Below are 17504 nucleotides of genomic sequence, written 5' to 3'. Positions count from 1 at the left end.
GATCGATGTTTCTCTCTCCCTATCCCTTCTTCTCTAAAAAATCAATTAAAAAAAAAAAAACAACTAAAAAAAAGAACATGCCTGTACCCTCCAGGTGGATTTTCATGGTGCCTTCTGTATGTGGGAGTTGGGCAAAGTGACTGTTCTGGAGGCCCAAATCCCTCCTGTTATTATCCTGAGGATGGGTGTGTGGGCATCTCCCCAGCCCACCCTTGAGAGAACAGCGGAGTCAGGGAGTTGTTAGCATCTGTCAGGGGGACCACCCTGATATGGGAATTGAGATTCCAGCACTGTCAAGGATGAGCCCAGAGTCCCCTTACCTCCCAGGGGCTCAGGGAAATGTCTCTAGGGAATCTGGACACCCTCATCTCCCCAGAGCCAAGGTAACCTTTGACATCTACCTTCTGGGCCTGGGAGTCTAGGGGTGTGTTGGGGGGGGTGGGAGGGGGTTGTAGGGCATTGCTAGGGATGGCCTTTGGGCTGCAGCCCACTAGCTAAGAAAACCCAGCCTCACCTCTCCACTCCACCGAAACCCAAAGAAGCTGGGCTCATCAGGGTTTTCCCCAAGCCCACCCACTTTCCTGGAAAATGGGGGCAAGTTGGGGAGTTGGGGGAAGGAGGCAGGAGGGGAGGCTGGTGGCTCTGAGCTTCTCCATGCAGCCCTCAGGGCCGGGTGCCTGGGCAGGAGGAGGGGGCAGAGCAGCTGCTGGCGATTTATTAAGCAGTCACGGAAAAATTGGTTTATAAATTAACAGCTGTTTTAACTTTAGGGCCTCTTCTTCAGGGAATGGAAGCAGCCGACTGGACCGGGATTGGAGTGTGTGTGAGGCTGGTGGAGGGGGTGGGAGGCGGCGGGCTCCAGCAGCTGGCATTCTTCGGGGGCAGCCTCAGCTGGCACCTCCGGGGGCACCAGGAATGGCCAGAGCAGGGAGTCTCCAGGTGCCCGGGGCTGAGGCTGCCCCCGCTGTGGGCTGCTGGCTTGTTCGTTCTTTTCAGCAACACCCCACCTGGGGGCGCCAGAAAGCAGAGAAACCGCTGTACTCATATCTGCCACCAGAGGGCAGCCTAGGCACATTGATTTCTGCTTCCCACCCCACCCCACCACCCCACTTCTGCCAACCCCAGATGGGTCCAAACTAGGCTGGGCAAGAAAGAAACCCTGTCCAACGCTGAGCAAGAGAGAAGGTGGGTGCAGTACATGCAGGCGACCTTCCACTTGCCCATCCTGAATGTATTAAAGGCAGCAGTAAAGAGTGAGAGCTCTGGAGTCAGACTGTCTGTGTTTGAACCCAGGCTCTGGGTCTAGGCAAAAGGTTCTGAGCCTCATTCACCTCATCTGTAAAATGGAATGATACTAATGAGGTAATTCTATCTAATAAAGAGGGAATATGCAAATTGATCATCACACTGTAACAAGATGGCTGCACTCACAGGGGAGGCCGAGTTCCCATAATGAGCCTTAATGAGCAATGAGCAGGTTCCTGAGGCTGCATGGCCCTGGGCCGGGGCAGGGGACCTGAGGCTGCGCCCTCCCCTCCCCCGCCTGGTGGGGCTTGACGGGGGACCTCAGGCCACACACCTTGCCCTGGTGCCAGGCCGGGGGACCTCAGGCCACATCCTAGCAGGGCTTGACGGGGGACCTCAGGCTGCGCTCCCTGCCCATGGGGCTTGACGGGGATCTCAAGGTGTGCACCCCACCCCAGCGGGCTTGAGGGGGGTGGGGCTGGCTGGTTCTGGATCTAGCCCAATGGGGGTGGGGCCACTCGGTCTGGGTCTCGTGTGATTTCAAGGCGCATGTGGGTGGGCAGGGGCTTGACTCTGGTTCCTGTGACGCACCCCAGACCTGGACAGAAGGAAGATTTTCATATACATTTTACTAATTTTCTTTCATCTCTGACACTTCTATTATAGAGAAAAGGCAAATAGCAATATTAAAATATTTCCTCTAATTAATTCTCCTTTAATGTGCACGAATTTCATGCACCAGGCCACTAGTGTGTATATAAAGGACCTAGCCCAGTGCCCAGCAGAGAGTAAATGCCTCCATATATGCGCCGTAGTCAATGTCTTTGACTTACGTATTCATCCATTCATTCACTTCTCAATCCATCCCTTCTACAGCATGCAATGCCTACTGTATTCTGGGCACTATGGCAGGCAGATGATGGTGCAAAGACAGATGGTGGGAAGGATATGTCTCAAAATAGTGTGCTAAGACTAATGATACACCCAGTGAGGGGAGAGGGGAGGTTGATTTGCATGGGGCAAAAGAGAATGTTTTTGGGTGATGAAAATGTTCTATATCTGTATTGTGATTGTGGTTATATGCTATAAAATTTTCAAAAACTCATAGAAATGTATATTTAAAATTGGTACATTTTATTGTATATAAATTCTAACTCAATAAAGTGTGTGTGTGTTTTTTTAAAGCACCCAATGGGAATTTATTGAATGAGCAAAAGGATGCATAATGGATGAATGAATGAGTGTGTGAATGGATGTCTCGGATGATTGCCTGCCTGTCCTGGAGCCACCATTGTCCCTGCTGAACGTGTACCCTGTCCACTCCTCTCCAGAGGCAGGACTTGGAAGGCTCCGCTCCTCCCCCCTCCCCCCACCATTGCCCATCACCACCACCAGGGTCAGGGAAAGATGCCCCAGTGCGCCCAGCTAGTGCTCCCCAGCTTCTCTCAGTTTGCTTCCAGGGCTTCCTGGGGCATCCCTTCCAGCTGCCTCATGCCAACCCAGCCAGCTGGGTTCAACTCAGTGGTGCCAAGGTCATGGGTGTGATGCCTAACTACAGTCTCAAAGTGCCATCAGGTCAGCCCAAACTCTAGCCGACTCTGCCACCTGCTGGCCATTTTCAGACTGTATCCCTAGAGCTGGAACTTTCTTGATGACCTACCTGGAGCCCTGTACTGGGCTGGGGCGTGTGTGTGTGTGTGTGTGTGTGTGTGTGTGTGTGGTGTGTGTGTGTGTTCATGCAATTGATTCAGCTCTGATTCCTGGTGACCCTATGAATGAATGATGTCCACAATGTCTTGTTCTGAACAGCCATGCTCGGCTCCTGTAGACTCATGCCTATGGCTTCTTTCATGGAGTCAATCCATCTCATATTTGGGCTTCCTCTTTTCCTGCTGACTTCTATTCACTTCTTTTTTAAAAAAAAATATATTTTATTGATTTTTTACAGAGAGGAAGAGAGAGGGACAGAGAGCTAGAAACATCGATGAGAGAGAAACATCGATCAGCTGCCTCCTGCACACCTCCCACTGGGGATGTGCCCACAACCAAGGTACGTACCCCTGACCGGAATTGAACCTGGGACCCTTCAGTCCACAGGCCGACGCTCTATCCACTGAGCCAAACCAGTTTCGGCTTCTATTCACTTCTTATTGAATTGTCACTGTTACTTACGAGCTGGGCTTTGAAACACAAGGAAACTGAGGACCAGAGAGGCTAAGAACTTTGTCTAAAGTCACACGGGAAGGTATAGGCCTAAGATTCTTCCTCAGGTCTGCCCAGCTCCCCAGTTTATATTCAGTTCATGAGACTGAATCTTGCTTGGGGGAAGGAATAGAATATTCCTGATTGTCCATTCTCCCCACCTCCGAGAAACAGGGCAAAGGCCTCACACCACCCTCCCTAATTCACCTTCCAGAGAACAGTTAATGTAGTCCCTCTTGCATGCCGGGCACTGTGGCAAGCACCAGGCAATGATGTGAAGAGAAATTGTGCGCTCAAAATAGTGTGCTCAGGCCCTGGCTGGTGGGCCTCAGTTGTTTGGGCATCGTCCTGTGCATCAAAAGGTTGCTGGTTCGATTCCCAGTAGGTTCCGGATAGGGGGTTGCGGTTCCGTGTTTCTCTCTTTCCTTCTCCCTTCCTCTCTCTCTAAAACATCAATTTAAAAATCTTTTAAAAAATAGTGTGCTGCCGAAACCGGTTTGGCTCAGTGGATAGAGCGTCGGCCTGCGGACTGAAGGGTCCCGGGTTCGATTCCGGTCAAGGGCATGTACCTTGGTTGCGGGCACATCCCCAGTGGGAGGTGTGCAGGAGGCAGCTGATGGATGTTTCTCTCTCATCGATGTTTCTAACTCTCTATCCCTCTCCCTTCCTCTCTGTAAAAAATCAATAAAATATATTTTTTAAAAAATAGTGTGCTTACACCTATTGTGCATCAATACCCAGCCTGTGATAAGAGGGGTTTTTTTTTTGTCAGTCCAAGTAGAAAGATCCAAAGTTCAATTAGAGTTATGTCAAACAAGGTCTTGAATTTGTTTCTTGGGCCTAATCGCCTGTGCTTCTAACTCAAGAATAATACCCAAAGAGTGGCATATTATTTTTACATCTCATTTGCATATGATTAATTCTAAGTCAGAGAGAATGGAGGTCACCCTGGCCCCTTGCTTCTCAGCCCCTCTGGGATGTGCCTGACACAGGCTCCCCTCCCTTCCCTCTCCTCCCAGCTCCTCCCCTCTTTCCTTGCCGCTCCCAATACCTCCCCCAGCTCCCAGAAGTCCTGTTCCCTTCCTCTGTCACCCACGCAGCCCCCACCACCTGACCGCCCACCTGAAAAACTTTTCCCCAAGTTCTTGAGAAGTCGCGTAGGATCCAGGAGAGAAAAATCAAAGTAATAAAACCTCATTTAATTCCTAGCGGAGGGCAGAGCTGTGAGCTGCAATTATCTTAATGCTGAGCTATTTTTGTTCTCTCTCCATCTCCGTCTCCTGCCTCTCTGTCGTGACGCTTTCTCTTCCTCCCTTTGTCTCTCCATCTCTCACATGGGTTTTCTGTCTCTTTTCACCTTTTTTCTACTTCCTCCTTTCTCTCTCTCTCTCTCTCTCTCTCTCTCTCTCTCTCTCTCTCTCTCTCTCTCTCTCTCCTCCTATCTCTGTCATCCTTCCTTCCCTTCCTCCTCCTTCCTGTCTGTCTGTCCCTTGTGCTTGTACCTCTGTCAGCTAGGCTTGCCGACCCCTCTTAACCCCAGGGTTTAGCAGCCAGAGCTGTGGGTGCCAGAAAGGCTGGGGGAAGAGGGTACAGACCCTCCTCTCCATCCCCTAGCACCCCATCTTCCAGGCCTGGCTGAGAGGGAAGTCTCCCTCCCCAGCTGCCCCAGCCTGGGTCAGGGGCCTTTTTCCTGATGCAGGACTCCCCAGAACTCTGAGGTTATTGGCAGAACCTCAATAAACAAGTCCTCCCTGCTCAAATGAGCCGCAGCTTCCGGGGTCCCCAAGGCCATCTCAGCTCTCATGGGCTCCAAGGTGCAACTAGTGGTGACCCTCCTTGTCCCTGACCTCTCATCACCTGCCCAGCTGCCCTCTGACCCCTTTATCCCACCTTAGGCCCCTCCCACCCTCCAGCACTGGAAGCCACAAGCCCCTCACCCTCCCTGGCCCAGCGGCCACTCGGATTACTGCCTGACCTGTCATGTTCCTCTGACTTTCAGAACCTCCTTATTTACCCTCGCAAGGTGCTGCCAAACTGGCCTTTGCCACTCCCCACCACACCCCATCTGGAAGGGGGGTCTGGGCCAAGCCAGGGGCTGCCAGAGATGCCCACACCCCTGGGCCAGCAGCCTGGCATCCGGCTGTTTCCCAACAAGCATATAAGTCAACAAACACAGCCGGACTTGAGCCAGGCCTGGGGTTGAGGGGTGTGGAGCTGAGTAGTCAGAGCTTTTGGCTCCCATGAGCAAAGCTCTGCCCTCCTGCCACTCTCTCCCTCACCCCCAGAGTGAACACTGACTCTGGGGCACATCATGCCCCTGACCCCAATTCCAGGACTCCTCTGGCCTCCTGCCTCTGCCTCTGCCTCTGCCAGGACCCAGCACCCTGGGGCTACAGTGGAAAAGTTGCTGGAGGTGGGGGGAGGGCTCCTGACTGATGCAGCCTGCGTGTGACCAGGAGAGAACATGGCCAACACAAACAGAATCCCAGGAAGACACGCACAATGTCCACATCTACACGTGCACCCGGTCGGCCCCAGACAGAGGCATTCAGACCCTCACCCACAGGCCTGCAGAGCGAAACATGGCTCCTGTAAAGACACCCAGGGCCTGGGCAGATGCACAGGGCCAGTGCAACCCACAGGGCCAGTAGCCTCCCCTTTGCCCCTCTAGAAACACACAAACATCTTTAGAGAGAGAGAGAGAGAGGGAGGGAGAGAGGCTCACACCTCGGAAATGAGCACACCCCTCTCCCCTCAGCTCTGTTCCGGAATGCACCGAACTCACACATGTGATAGCACGTGTGTATTTTTTTTAAATATATTTTATTGAATTTTTACAGAGAGGAAGGAGGAAGGGAGAGGGATAGAGAGTTAGAAACATCGATGAGAGAGAAACATCGATCAGCTGCCTCCTGCACACCTCCTACTGGGGATGTGCCCGCAACCAAGGTACATGCCCTTGACCGGAATCGAACCCGGGACCCTTCAGTCCGCAGGCCGAGGCTCTATCCACCGAGCCAAACCGGTCTCGGCAGCACGTGTCTATTGATTGGTACAGGCAGCCCCCCAACACCCCCAACTCTGTGCCCCTGGGCTGGTTCTGTCTCCCTCCCATTAGATCTGGGGAGAAAAGGCAGGAGACACGTGAATCCAGTGCACCTTGTACAGGATCACAACCTCATCCCCTCCCCTGCACAGGCTAGAGCTGTGGATACAGTACCCCCCTGTAAGCTGGCACACCCATGCTCATCACCTTGACAGCCTCTGACAGCCTCCCCCACACCCACACCCTCCCTCACACACACACAGTCCTCCCACACCCTGCCACTCACACTGCATCCTTGACACTCTGACACACTTACAGACTAGCATGCACTCATCCCTCCCCCCCCCCACACACACACTCCCCAGCTATAGGCACCACAGGGCTGCTGGCACTCACACACACACTCCCTGAAGGATGACTGACACGTGTCCTCCCACGCACACCCCGCTCTCTTACACTCCCTCGATTTCCAGGACACCCCCATTCACAGCGTGACATGCTGGGGGCACTCTCTTCACGACCTCACAGGTCTCCCCGTAAAACTCCAAGTACCCAGGCCACGAAGGGGTTAAAGCCAGAGTCCCTGCTGAACCTCTACCCTACCCTCCCCCCCCGTCCCCCCCCCTCAGCCTCCCCACATTATCCTCCCCGCTGGACTCCATCAATAATGCAGCTTCAAGTTCTGGGGAGACGGCAGGGGGCCCCCCAGCCTGCTCCCCCGGCCTGGTCACACTCCCACCCTCCCCCGGCCCGGGGAGAACTCGCTTCTCGGCGCTCATTGGCCACTTTCCCCTGAGCCCTCCCATCCAGCCCCCGGGCGCCAGTCCCAGGTGAGGGGACGGGCTGGGACCCCAAGGCTGGGCGGAGGGGTGGGGTCGGATGAGAGGGAGGGAGGCCGAGACAGAGAGACACGCAGAGGGAGAGAGGGAGGTAGAGGCAGCGCGGAGCGGCAGAGAGACACCCAGCGACACAGAGGGAGCGAGGGGAGGAGGGAGCGGCAGGGGCGCAGAGACCAGCAGCCGGGAGCCCACGGGTGGAGGCGCGAGGGGCCGGGGCGCGGGCTGCGCGCGGCGGGGAGCCGGGGCAGGCGGGCGGGCGGCGGCGACCCTCCTCCGCGCGTCCCCCTCGCGGCGCGGTATTTTGGTCGGAGCGCGCTCAGCCTCCTCCTCCTCCCCCTGCGCATCGCCGCTCGCAGCGCGGCACCCGGAGCAGCGCGGGCCAGCCGAGCAGGAGCGCCGCCGGGGACCGGAGTCGCGCACCCCAGCCCCACCGACCACCCTGCCCGCCATGGACCCCAAGGACCGCAAGAAGATCCAGTTCTCCGTGCCCGCGCCCCCCAGCCAGCTGGACCCCCGCCAGGTGGAGATGGTAAGGGGGCCGCCCCCACCCCGGCAGCACCCCCCCACACACACACACACACTCCGGGCTCCCCTGCGCCCCGAGCGCTGCGGGGTCCACGCTGGCCTGGGACGGGGGGCACGGAGAGTCCCGTGCCGTCTGGACCCGGCGGGGCTGCGGGCAGCAGCGCCTGAAGTTCGCTGGAGACACGTGCAACTTTTCCCGGGGCCTCCATCCTGACCCCGCGCCCGAGAATTCCGGGAGAGGAGCGTCCGGGCCGCCCTGGGAGGGGCCTGTCCTCCGGACCCTGCACAGTGTCCTCCCAACCCAGCCACCACCCGGACCCCTGGGCCCCGGCCGCAGCCGGCGCGGGTCAGAAGTGACAAACCTGGTCTCTTGTCCCAGTACCTAGAGCGGAGGCCCCCAGCCCCGCCGTCCCACGGCCCTCCGCCTCGTCCCATCGTGTCTGCTTGGGCGGGGGTCGCCCGAGCCTCCTGCTGTCAGGCCCTGGACGGAGCCACAACATGGGCGGGGGTGACCACTCACCACAGGAGCCAGACCTGTCCACAGGGACCACTGAGGTCTCTGGGAGGGCCTCCCTGGTGGCTGGGAGGCCTCGAAAGGTGGGGAGGGGGTGGCAGGAGGGAGAGGAGGGCCCCACCCCCCGCAGCCCGGCCCGATTCACTTGTTGCTGAGTCGCACTGGGCTCCTAACTGAGCAGGGAGCGCGGGGCCAAGTGGTTTTGGGGGGAGGCAGGGGCCCATGGCGTCCCGTGGGTCCCAGGCCGGGTCTGCAGGGCAGTGTGGGAGCTTGGCAGGGGAGGTGGCAGTTTCAGCTTCATTCACCTGGTTCTCTTGGTGAATTTCCCTGGAGCTCAGAGGGGACCTAATTAACTGACAGTTGGTCTGATTGCCACGCTGGGGCGGGGGCAGTTGCTGGGAGTGCTCTGTGCCCCCTCCACCCCACGCCCTTACTATTCTGCTTGGCTCATGTACTAAGGAGGGCGACTTTTCATTTTGTTTTTTGTTGTTGTTTTGTTTGTGTGTGGGGTTTTTGTTGTTGTTTATGATGTCGACAATCTCACTGGATTTCTTCTTTTCAAGTTTTTAAAAATATATATTTTTATTGATTTCAGAGAGGGAGAGGGAGAGAGAGATAGAAACACCAATGATGAGAGAGAACCATGGATCAGCTGCCTCCTGCCCGCCCCACACTGGGGATCAAGCCCACAACCCTGGGCATGTGCCCTTGACCAGAATGGAACCCGGGATCCTTCAGTCTGCAGGCCGATGCTGTCCACTGAGTCAAACAGGCTAGGGCTGTTGTTTTTTATGAGGACGGACTAAGAGTTCCACAGCCTGAGAGAGACTGCTAGAGGGGCCCAGACCGAGGCCCCCAGAAATACCCCCAGGCTCCTGTGGCTCTGCAGCTCAGGCCCGCACCTGAGCCTGTGTGAGCCTGGAGGTGCCCGCAGTGCCCTGGCTCAGCCTCGCTCTGCAGCTGGATCCAGTTTCTTTGGAGCCCTTGAGCTGACCTTAGGTGGGCAGGGCCACATGGTGCCATAGTCCATGGAGCACCACAGCCAGCTTCAGTTCCCAAGGTCCGAAGCCTTTAAAAAACGGGAGAGGAAGGGTCTTATAGGGCAAGCTAGAGAGGGAGATGCCCATTGTGGAGTAGCCATGGAGTGGGATGGGCATGGGGGGCAGTCAGTGACAGGTGTTTCTCTCATTCTTCCTCTGCCTTGATGTGTGCTGTGTGGCCTTGAGCACTTTGCTAAACCTCTCTGAGATTTGAGTTTTCACCTGAGTAAAATGAGAGGGTTGGGGGAGCTATAGAGTTCCTGTCAGCTCTGAGGCTTTGATTTAAAGGTTCCCAGGGGACTCCAAAGCACTGTTTGTTCCTGGCTGCCTGAGGCGGGATGGGGGGGTGTGTAGGAGGGGAAGTGCAGGGGGAGGCCTGCAGGTGTCAGCCCCATCCTCCCCCCTCCCCACCTCTTTCTTCACCTCCTTAGATCCGGCGCCGGAGACCAACCCCTGCCATGCTGTTCCGGCTCTCTGAGCACTCCTCACCAGGTGGGCCCCTTCCCGCCCCGGCCCAGCCCCGGCCCCACCCTAACTCTGGTGCCTTCTTGGGGCCCTTGCCAAAGCCCCAGAAGGAGGAGACGGAGCAGGAGGGTGGGGAGTGGGTAAAGTCTGGGAGCCCAGCTCTCCCCGGGTTCATTTATTGACAGGCACCTCCCAACACTAGGAAGGAAAGGGCACACTTTCCCGTTCCCGGGCCTGGCCCTTTGGGGAAAGTAATTCAGATTCTTTTTCTCTCTTCCCTCTCCTTCCTCTTCTCGGTTCCTCCTCCCTGCGTTCCTGGATGGCCTTCCTCAGAGGAGGAGGCCTCCCCGCACCAGGTGAGTTTCCAGGGCAGCTGGAAGGAGGGATGTGGTGGGCTGGCTGGGATTACTTCCCTGCTGAGGCAGGGTACCACCCAGGAGGACATATTAGCATATCAATCAGCATATCAGTCAGCATCTCCGGCGGGAATGCCCGGTGCCCTGTGTGTAGCAGATCCTCCTCAGCCCTGGTGTTTGCTCAGCCTGGGGTGAGGCCTCCAGAACCTAGGGTCCCCGCCCTGAGCCAGGCCACAGCTTTAAGGAGGCCCTTCCAAAGCCATGGGGTGCCCTCAGCCTGGGGCAGGACTGAGGGGCACCTAGACCTGTCGGCAGAGGCTAGACCAGCGGCCCCGGTTGCTATGGGTGGGATGGAATGCAGGGAGGGGGAAGGGAAGGGGGGAGCCTGTTTAACCTGGCACTTTCCCGGGCAGAGAGCCTCAGGAGAGGGGCACCACCTCAAATCGAAGAGACCCAACCCCTGTGCCTACACACCGCCATCGCTGAAAGGTACTGCCCCCCACCCATCCATCAGTCTGGCTGTCCCTGTGACCCCTGGAACTGGGCTGATACTGGGGGAGGGAGGGGAAGTGTTGAGCTTTTGTCAGTGGTCACGGGGCGGGGGGGGGTTGTCTTGTGTTCCCCCAACCCCTACTGAGAGACTAATTCGGCCCTAATTTGGTCTTGTCAAAAAGAAGGCGCCCAGCCCTAGCTGGTTTGGCTCAGGGGACAGAGAGCATCAGCCTGGGGACCAAAGGGTGCCGGGTTCGATTCTGGTCAAGGGCATGTACCTGGGTTGAAGGATTCTCCCCGGCCTGGGCCCTGGTCAGGGCGCATGCAGGAGGCAACCAATTGATGTGTTTCTCTCACATGGATCTTTCTCTCTGTCTTTCCCTCTCTCTTCTACTCTCTCTAAAAATCAATTAAACATTATCCACGGTTGAGGATTTTTTTTAAAATGAAGGCATCCAGAGGCTGGGAAGGGTGCCTGTGGGGGTGAAAGGGAAGAGATGGCCTAAAATAACAAGTAGGCACCAATGTGAGGCACTCAGCTGCAAACCTCCCCTTTGCAAGTGCAGCCGCCTCCCCCCGCCCCCCCCACACACTCCAAAGGGCACCTCCTTCTCTGGGCTGCACCCCTGCCTCCCCTCTCCCATTCACTAACATCTGCCCAGGTCTGCACCTGGGGCTTCTCCCTGCTTCTCCTTTCTGTATTAAAAGGCAAGCCACTTCTCTAGCATAGCGCCGAGTGTGGGCATTTGGCAAAACAGGAGTGAGATTTGGTCCCTCCCCTCCTGGGGCCCTTGCCTCAGAGGGTCAGGGAGACTTACAGAGGAGAGGATGTGTGCGTCTGGACTTGAAGGATGAATAGGAATTCAACTGGCTGGCAAGGCCCGGGAGAGCACTCCAGGAAGAGGGAAGAGGGTGTGCAAAGGGGAGGAGGTGTGAAATCGCCTGGAGCCCGGGCCGGAAGTGGAGTGGAGAGCTGTGGGAGATACACCTGGAAAAGAAGGTGGGGCGGAGTGGAGTGTGGGGCAGGTCCTTACTCAGCCTGAGGATGCCTTCCTACCACCCCCTCAACTCCTGCCTGTGCTCTTCCTGCCTGGCCAGCCCCCTCCTCCCACGGACAGAGGGAGGAAGACCGGAAGGGTGTGGGAAGGCTGTGCGGAGAGCTCCCTCCTGGTGGGTTTAATGAATTCCCAGCTCTAGCCAAGGTCCACCGGTCCACCTGTCCGCTGCCTGCCAGGGTTGGGAGCAGGAGGAGAGGCTGGGAGGAGAGGAGAGATGGGCAGGGGCCCTTTCTCTCCCCTCAGGACAGGAAGGTGAGGGGACAGCAAGCAGGCGGTGTGGTCTAGCCCCTGGAAGGACTTCCCACCTGTAGGGACGTGGGGCAGGCTGACCCCTGAAGCAACAGTGGGGTGTGGGTGGCATCTTCTGAGGAGAGAATATAAGACATCTCCCCCCTGCCCTGGGCTGGGGGGGCGGTGAGTGGAGACGAGGAAAAGCCATCCCGTGTGCTCTTGCCTGTGAGCACGAGGCAGAGGCTGGTGACGAGGATGGGCCACGACTTTCTGGCATTCTGCACTGGCCAGAGATTGCCCCCCCCCCCCCCCCCGGCCCTCTGGACTGCGCCCTGGGAGCGTCTGAGTGGGGAGAGGCAGGGTAGTGGAATGGGCCAGGACAGGGGCGGGCAGACCAGGGTCTGTGCTGGGGACCTTTGAGTTTAACAAGGAGACCTGGTGGGGGGTGGGGTTCAGAGCCCTAGAGATGGAGACAGAAAAAGGAGACAGTGGGAAGGGGGAGGGGGAGACCCAAGAGAACCCTGAGAGGCACAGGCACGGGGCGCTGTGCACGCGGGAGGCCCACGGGGTGCCAGATTGGCTCTGCGCACACCGATTGTTGTCACTCTGGCTCACGAACTGAACTCACCTCCTCCAGCTGGGGGAGAGGGAGGCTGCTGGAGCTGCCACCTCCTCTCCTCCCTTCTCCCCTCCCTCCAGCCCTCAGAGGTCCCTTCTGTACCTGAAGGGCACTGTTTTGTAGGCTTCGACCCCTTGCTGGGCAAGAGAGAGCACCTAACAGGGTCGGGTTTGTAGGGGAGAAGCCAAGGGCCCCTGGGAGAGGGTGGCTAGCACTGAGTCTTGGCTTGAGGGGGTCTCTCCCAGGCCCAGCTCTCACACTTGGCTCAAGGCAAAGCTTTGCCGCGCGTCCCCAAGGCCAGGGCAGGGCAATTTATTGTGCTTTTATTGCCTGGGTAGCTTGCCCAGAGCCAGCGGGAGGCACCGGGCAGGGCGGGGCAGCGGGCACACACAATGCACCCTCTGTGCCTGTCCCCGAGTTGGCAGGAGTGTGACGCCCTGCTCACTGCACCGGAGGTTTCCAGCCTGGATCTACCCCTTGGGGCTTTCTGAGGGAGGGGCTGCTTGCAGACCAAGAAGGAGCTGTGGCAACCCCAGCCCTAAGCTCATCAGCATCTTGTCTGTGGGCTGTGAGTTTAGTGACCCAAATGCCCTAAAATCCCACCAGCTCCTGGCCTCCTGCTACCTCTGCCCCAGCCACGGCTCCCAGGGTCCCCTCAACCTCTGCCGTTCTCCCAGAATCCCCCAGCCCTCGCCCCTTTCTCTGAACCACCTGGCCCTTTCCATCTTCTGGAAATTTGTCTCCAACTGCCCACACAGTTCCCTTCCTAGGCCCAATCCCAGCAGGCCTTGGTGGTGTTGGGGGGGTGGGTGGTGTTTGCTGCTTTCTAGGTCACCACAGAGGGAGCTGGAAGCTTGGGGATGTGGGTCAAGATTGTGGGGGCCGCGTTGAGCACACCACATCCCCAGGCACAGACTATTATGTCCGCAGTCTCAGGATTGTTCCTACGTCTTAGAGACCGGGCAGAGGTGCATGGAGTGGCACCTGCGATGGGGCAGTGCCAGGGGGTGTTGACCAAGCCCAACAATAGGGCAACAGGGGTGAGCAGTGAGCCCTAAGCCGGCTGGGCACTTCCCCAGAACCTGAAAGGGACAGATCCCCTGGGCCCTGGCCCCAGGGCTCTGTGCCTTCTGCCTGGGATTGTAGCTGATGGACACTATGTCCAGGTCCTTGGAGAAGCAAGCTCCCCAGCCAGGGAATGTTAAGCTGCTGTTGTGCCCGCCTGGTCTTGTCCGGCTTGGTACCCTCTGGCCTGGGGCCAGCCTCTGGGGGGCCAGCACCTTTGATCAGCTTAAGAGCCAAATCTGATCAAGAGTCTACCCCCTGCTGCTTCAGCCAGGGTCTGGCCCCCAGCAGGCAGACCTGTAGCCTTCAGCCTTTGACCTAGACCCGTGCAAACTGCGGCTCACGAGCCACATGCGGCTCTTTGGCCCCTGGAGTGTGGCTCTTCCACAAAGTACCACGGCCTGGGCGAGTCTATTTTGAAGAAGTGGCGTTAGGAGAAGTTGAAGTTTAAAAACTTCGGCTCTCAAAAGCAATTTCAATCGTTGTGCTGTTGATACTTGGCTCTGTGGACTAATGAGTTTGCCGACCACTGACTAGACCCCTGCGGGGGAGGGGTAGCTCTGACGCAGGCCCATGAAAGGAGGCTGGGGCTGGGCCACATGCCTCTCCAGCTGCAGGGGCTGGCTCTTGGGCCCGCTGACCCTGCCTTCCTGGGTGTCCCCGTGGCAGCCGTGCAGCAGCGCATTGCCGAGTCTCACCTGCAGTCCATCAGCAACCTGGGCGAGAACCAGGCCTCGGAGGAGGAGGATGAGCTTGGGGAGCTGCGGGAGCTGGGCTACCCAAGAGAGGAAGAAGAGGAGGAGGACGATGAAGAAGAGGAGGAGGAGGACAGCCAGGCTGAAATCCTGAAGGGCAGCAGGGGGCCTGGTAAGCTGACGGGGCTGTGAAGCTGGGTCCCACCACCAGGGGCCAGGTGGCGTCCTCCTTGAGTGCCCGAGGACACCCCCTCCCAGGTCACAGTTTCTCCCACGTGTAAAGTGCAGTCACTACACGGGCCTCCCCATCCTCTCACCCCACAGGATACCTCACATCAGCCTTACCTCACACCTGGGAAGCTCACATCGACTCAGCCCCTCTCCCAATCCGGTTTTTCCCAATTTTCCTCTCTTCCCTGAGAATTAAGGCAAGGCCACGTGAATTTTGCGCCTGGACCCAAGGAAGGACTTCCCTTCCGTGGTGGTGAGGGGGTGCAAGGAGAGGCAGACGTAGAGGACTAAGAGTGTCCAATGTCCCCATCACTTGCATTTCTGAACATAGGATGAGGTCTCTGTTGGGAGACAGGAGGCTGGCTGGTAAGTCCTCTCCAGGACTCCGTGTGGGTGACTGGTTCTCCTCTTTTATTTCCTAAGCTGGGTGAGAGGGTGCCCTCTAGTGTCTAGATGGAGAATCTAGGATTCAAGAACCATCTGGTCCACCCCACCTCCAACCCCAGCTACCTGAGAAGAGAGAGGGGCCTAAGACCTACGGAAAGGGCCTCAGGGCCAGAGGCCTCAGACCCAACGATTTCCACAGAGGGCCCCAAGGCCCAGAGAATTTCTAGGCAGGAAGACCCCAGATCTTCATGGCTGTTTGTCCCATGCCCAGACATGGAAGGCTGCACCACATACATCTATTCCTCCAAGTGCACATGTATTTATGGGGATGAAAACAATTGACCATCCCTGCTTGATGTGCCCAGTCTTTACACCCAAACAGAATGTCTTGGGCCTTCTCTCTGCATCTCTGGCTGTCAGGACATCAGCCATGGGAGCGAAAGCTCTAGTTAAGTCAACTCCCACTGAAACCTCCAGAACAGGTAGAAAGAATAGAGGAGATTGTTCCCTCCAGAAATGCAACAGGGCAGTGGATTGAATGACAAGACTACTGAGGAGCTATATCAATTGCCACCACTCCCAGAGTAGCTCCCGGGTGCCAGCGCTGGGTTGGGCAGGGTATTACTTAATCATCTTATTTAAGGTCATCTACACAATTTCGCTTTTACCACCCCCTTCAGAGAGGTAATAAACTGAACTATCTAAGTCAGCGTTCGCCAACCTTTCGGACCTCACGGACCACCAGTTTGGCGACCGCTGATCTAAGTCATTGGCAGAGCTGTCCTAGTCCACGGTTCTCTCCGCTGTACCATGATGGCCTCAGAAAGCTTAGCCTCAGCCATCAGAGACTCCACTCCTGATCCAGGACAGTCAGGTGGACACTCAAGAGTCTGGTTTCATCTTTTTTTCCCCCCTCGTCCCCAGTTGGGCAGAAGACAACTTGTGGCCAGGGTCTGGAGGGGCCCTGGGAGCGTCCGCCCCCTCTGGATGAACCCCAGAGAGATGGAAACTCTGAGGACCAAGTGAGAGACCCCGCACTAAGTGGTGAGGCTTGGGAGCAGGGTGCGGGGAGGTGGCGCTGGGATCTTGGGAGGCGTGTTCAGGCCTTGAGTCCTTCTGCTTGTCTTGCAGAGCCTGGGGAAGGCCCACAGCGCCCTGCCCACCCTGAGCCTGGCACATAGGCACTCAGCTCTGCATCTCCCAGAAGGAAGTGGAGGGGGCATCACTGTTCCGCAGAAACCCTCTATCCCCACCCTGTCTTCTACCCTTCCCCTCACTTGCTAGGGCTGCGGCTTCTGACTTCTAGAAGACTAAAGCTGGTCTGTGTTTGCTTGTTTGCCCACTTTTGGCTGATGCCCAGAGTCCTGGGCACTTGCTGCCTGATGCCTACCCCTGCCAATTATTCCCCTATTCACCCAGTGGGATGGAGGATGCGAGAGAAATTGCTTGGAAAATCCTAGTAATCGAGGGACAAAGGTCCATCCTTCACAATTCCACTTCCAGCCCCTCTCCCTTGGGCACAGGAAAACCACAGGGCAGGACCCTAAGATCTGAGGAAAGGGGGGTACAGAGAACCTGTAGGTGCCCTAGATCCTTCTCCATCCCCTCTCCTATGGGGGAGTCCCAGTCACCACCCGTCTTATTGGCTTCTACCAGGGCTGAGGATTCAGGCACCCTTCTCCACAGTGTCTTCATTTTGGAAATCTTCCCCTATCACCCCTGCTCCCTGGCCTGGGTGCCTGGAAGATGGACTGGCAGAGCCTGCTTTGTTGCGTTTTGTTTGTGCTTTGATGCCAGGAATGCCACCTAGTATACATCCTTGGGGGGGGGCACATGTTGAGGGGAGCCAGGTTCTTCTTGTCCTCCAGCTGCTCTGCCCCCTTCCCCTCTTCCCTGACTCCAGACCTGAACTGCTCCTTGCTGTAATAAATCTTTGTAAATAACTGTGCTGAGACTCCTTTTTTCAGGGAAAAGGAAAGGGAGGAGTTCCCCTCCCCATATGGAAGACCTGGTTGGTGTTCATCCAAGACTCAGGGCCTTGCCCTGGCCAGTTTGGCTCAGTGGATAGGGTATTGGCCCTTGGCCTGAAGGGTCCCGGGTTCAATTCAAGTCAAGGGCATGTACCTCAGTTGCAGGCTCGATCCCCGGCCCCAGGTCAGGTGTGCGTGCAACCAATCGATGTGTCTCTCTCACATCGATGTTTCTTCCTCTTCTGTCTCTCCTCCTCCCTTCCACTCTGTGTAAAAATCAATGGAAAAATATCCTTGGGTGAAGATTAAGAATAAATAAATTAATTAAAATGTAAAAAAAAAAGTCAGGGCCTTGACCCTACTGTCCAGTCCTCTAGGAGTCCTTCCTCCAGAAAACAAGCTCGAGGTACTCTTAGGAACGACCACAAAAGTTCTAGGTGCTGCTAGGGATGGCTGAAAGAGGCTGGGGAGGAAAGAGAACAGAGGTGTTTCAAGAGTAATTGTGGACTTTCCCAAATCCTGTT

The 17504-nt window shown here is 56.9% G+C and overlaps 2 protein-coding genes across 3 annotated transcripts in view; one reads left to right on the top strand and one right to left on the bottom strand.

The window, feature by feature from the left end:
• Positions 1-12261, bottom strand: part of NEUROD2 (neuronal differentiation 2) — a 29201-nt gene extending 16940 nt beyond the window's left edge. The window contains exon 1 of the mRNA XM_080679053.1: positions 11543-12261. The gene's annotated coding sequence lies outside the window, so the exon portion shown is untranslated. The remainder of the gene's footprint in view (positions 1-11542) is intronic.
• PPP1R1B (protein phosphatase 1 regulatory inhibitor subunit 1B) lies at positions 7165-16957 on the top strand. 2 transcript variants are annotated; one of them, XM_080679055.1, is made up of 8 exons: positions 7165-7323; positions 7689-7861; positions 9843-9903; positions 10210-10232; positions 10646-10721; positions 14367-14564; positions 15935-16054; positions 16142-16957. In XM_080679055.1, the coding sequence occupies exons 2-8, from the start codon at positions 7781-7783 to the stop codon at positions 16189-16191; spliced, it is 609 nt and encodes a 202-aa protein (XP_080535181.1). In that variant the 5' UTR covers positions 7165-7323; positions 7689-7780; the 3' UTR covers positions 16192-16957. The 2 variants fall into 2 exon arrangements, with proteins under 2 accessions (XP_080535181.1, XP_080535180.1); XM_080679054.1 differs by lacking the exon at positions 7165-7323 and adding an exon at positions 7376-7423.
• The last annotated feature ends 547 nt before the right edge of the window (positions 16958-17504 follow it).

This window comes from Plecotus auritus (assembly GCF_963455305.1).
Source record: "Plecotus auritus genome assembly, chromosome: 7".
Lineage (NCBI taxonomy): Eukaryota > Metazoa > Chordata > Mammalia > Chiroptera > Vespertilionidae > Plecotus > Plecotus auritus.
The sequence above is the reverse complement of the archived record's forward strand: the minus strand, read 5'-3'. Positions and strand labels throughout refer to the sequence as shown.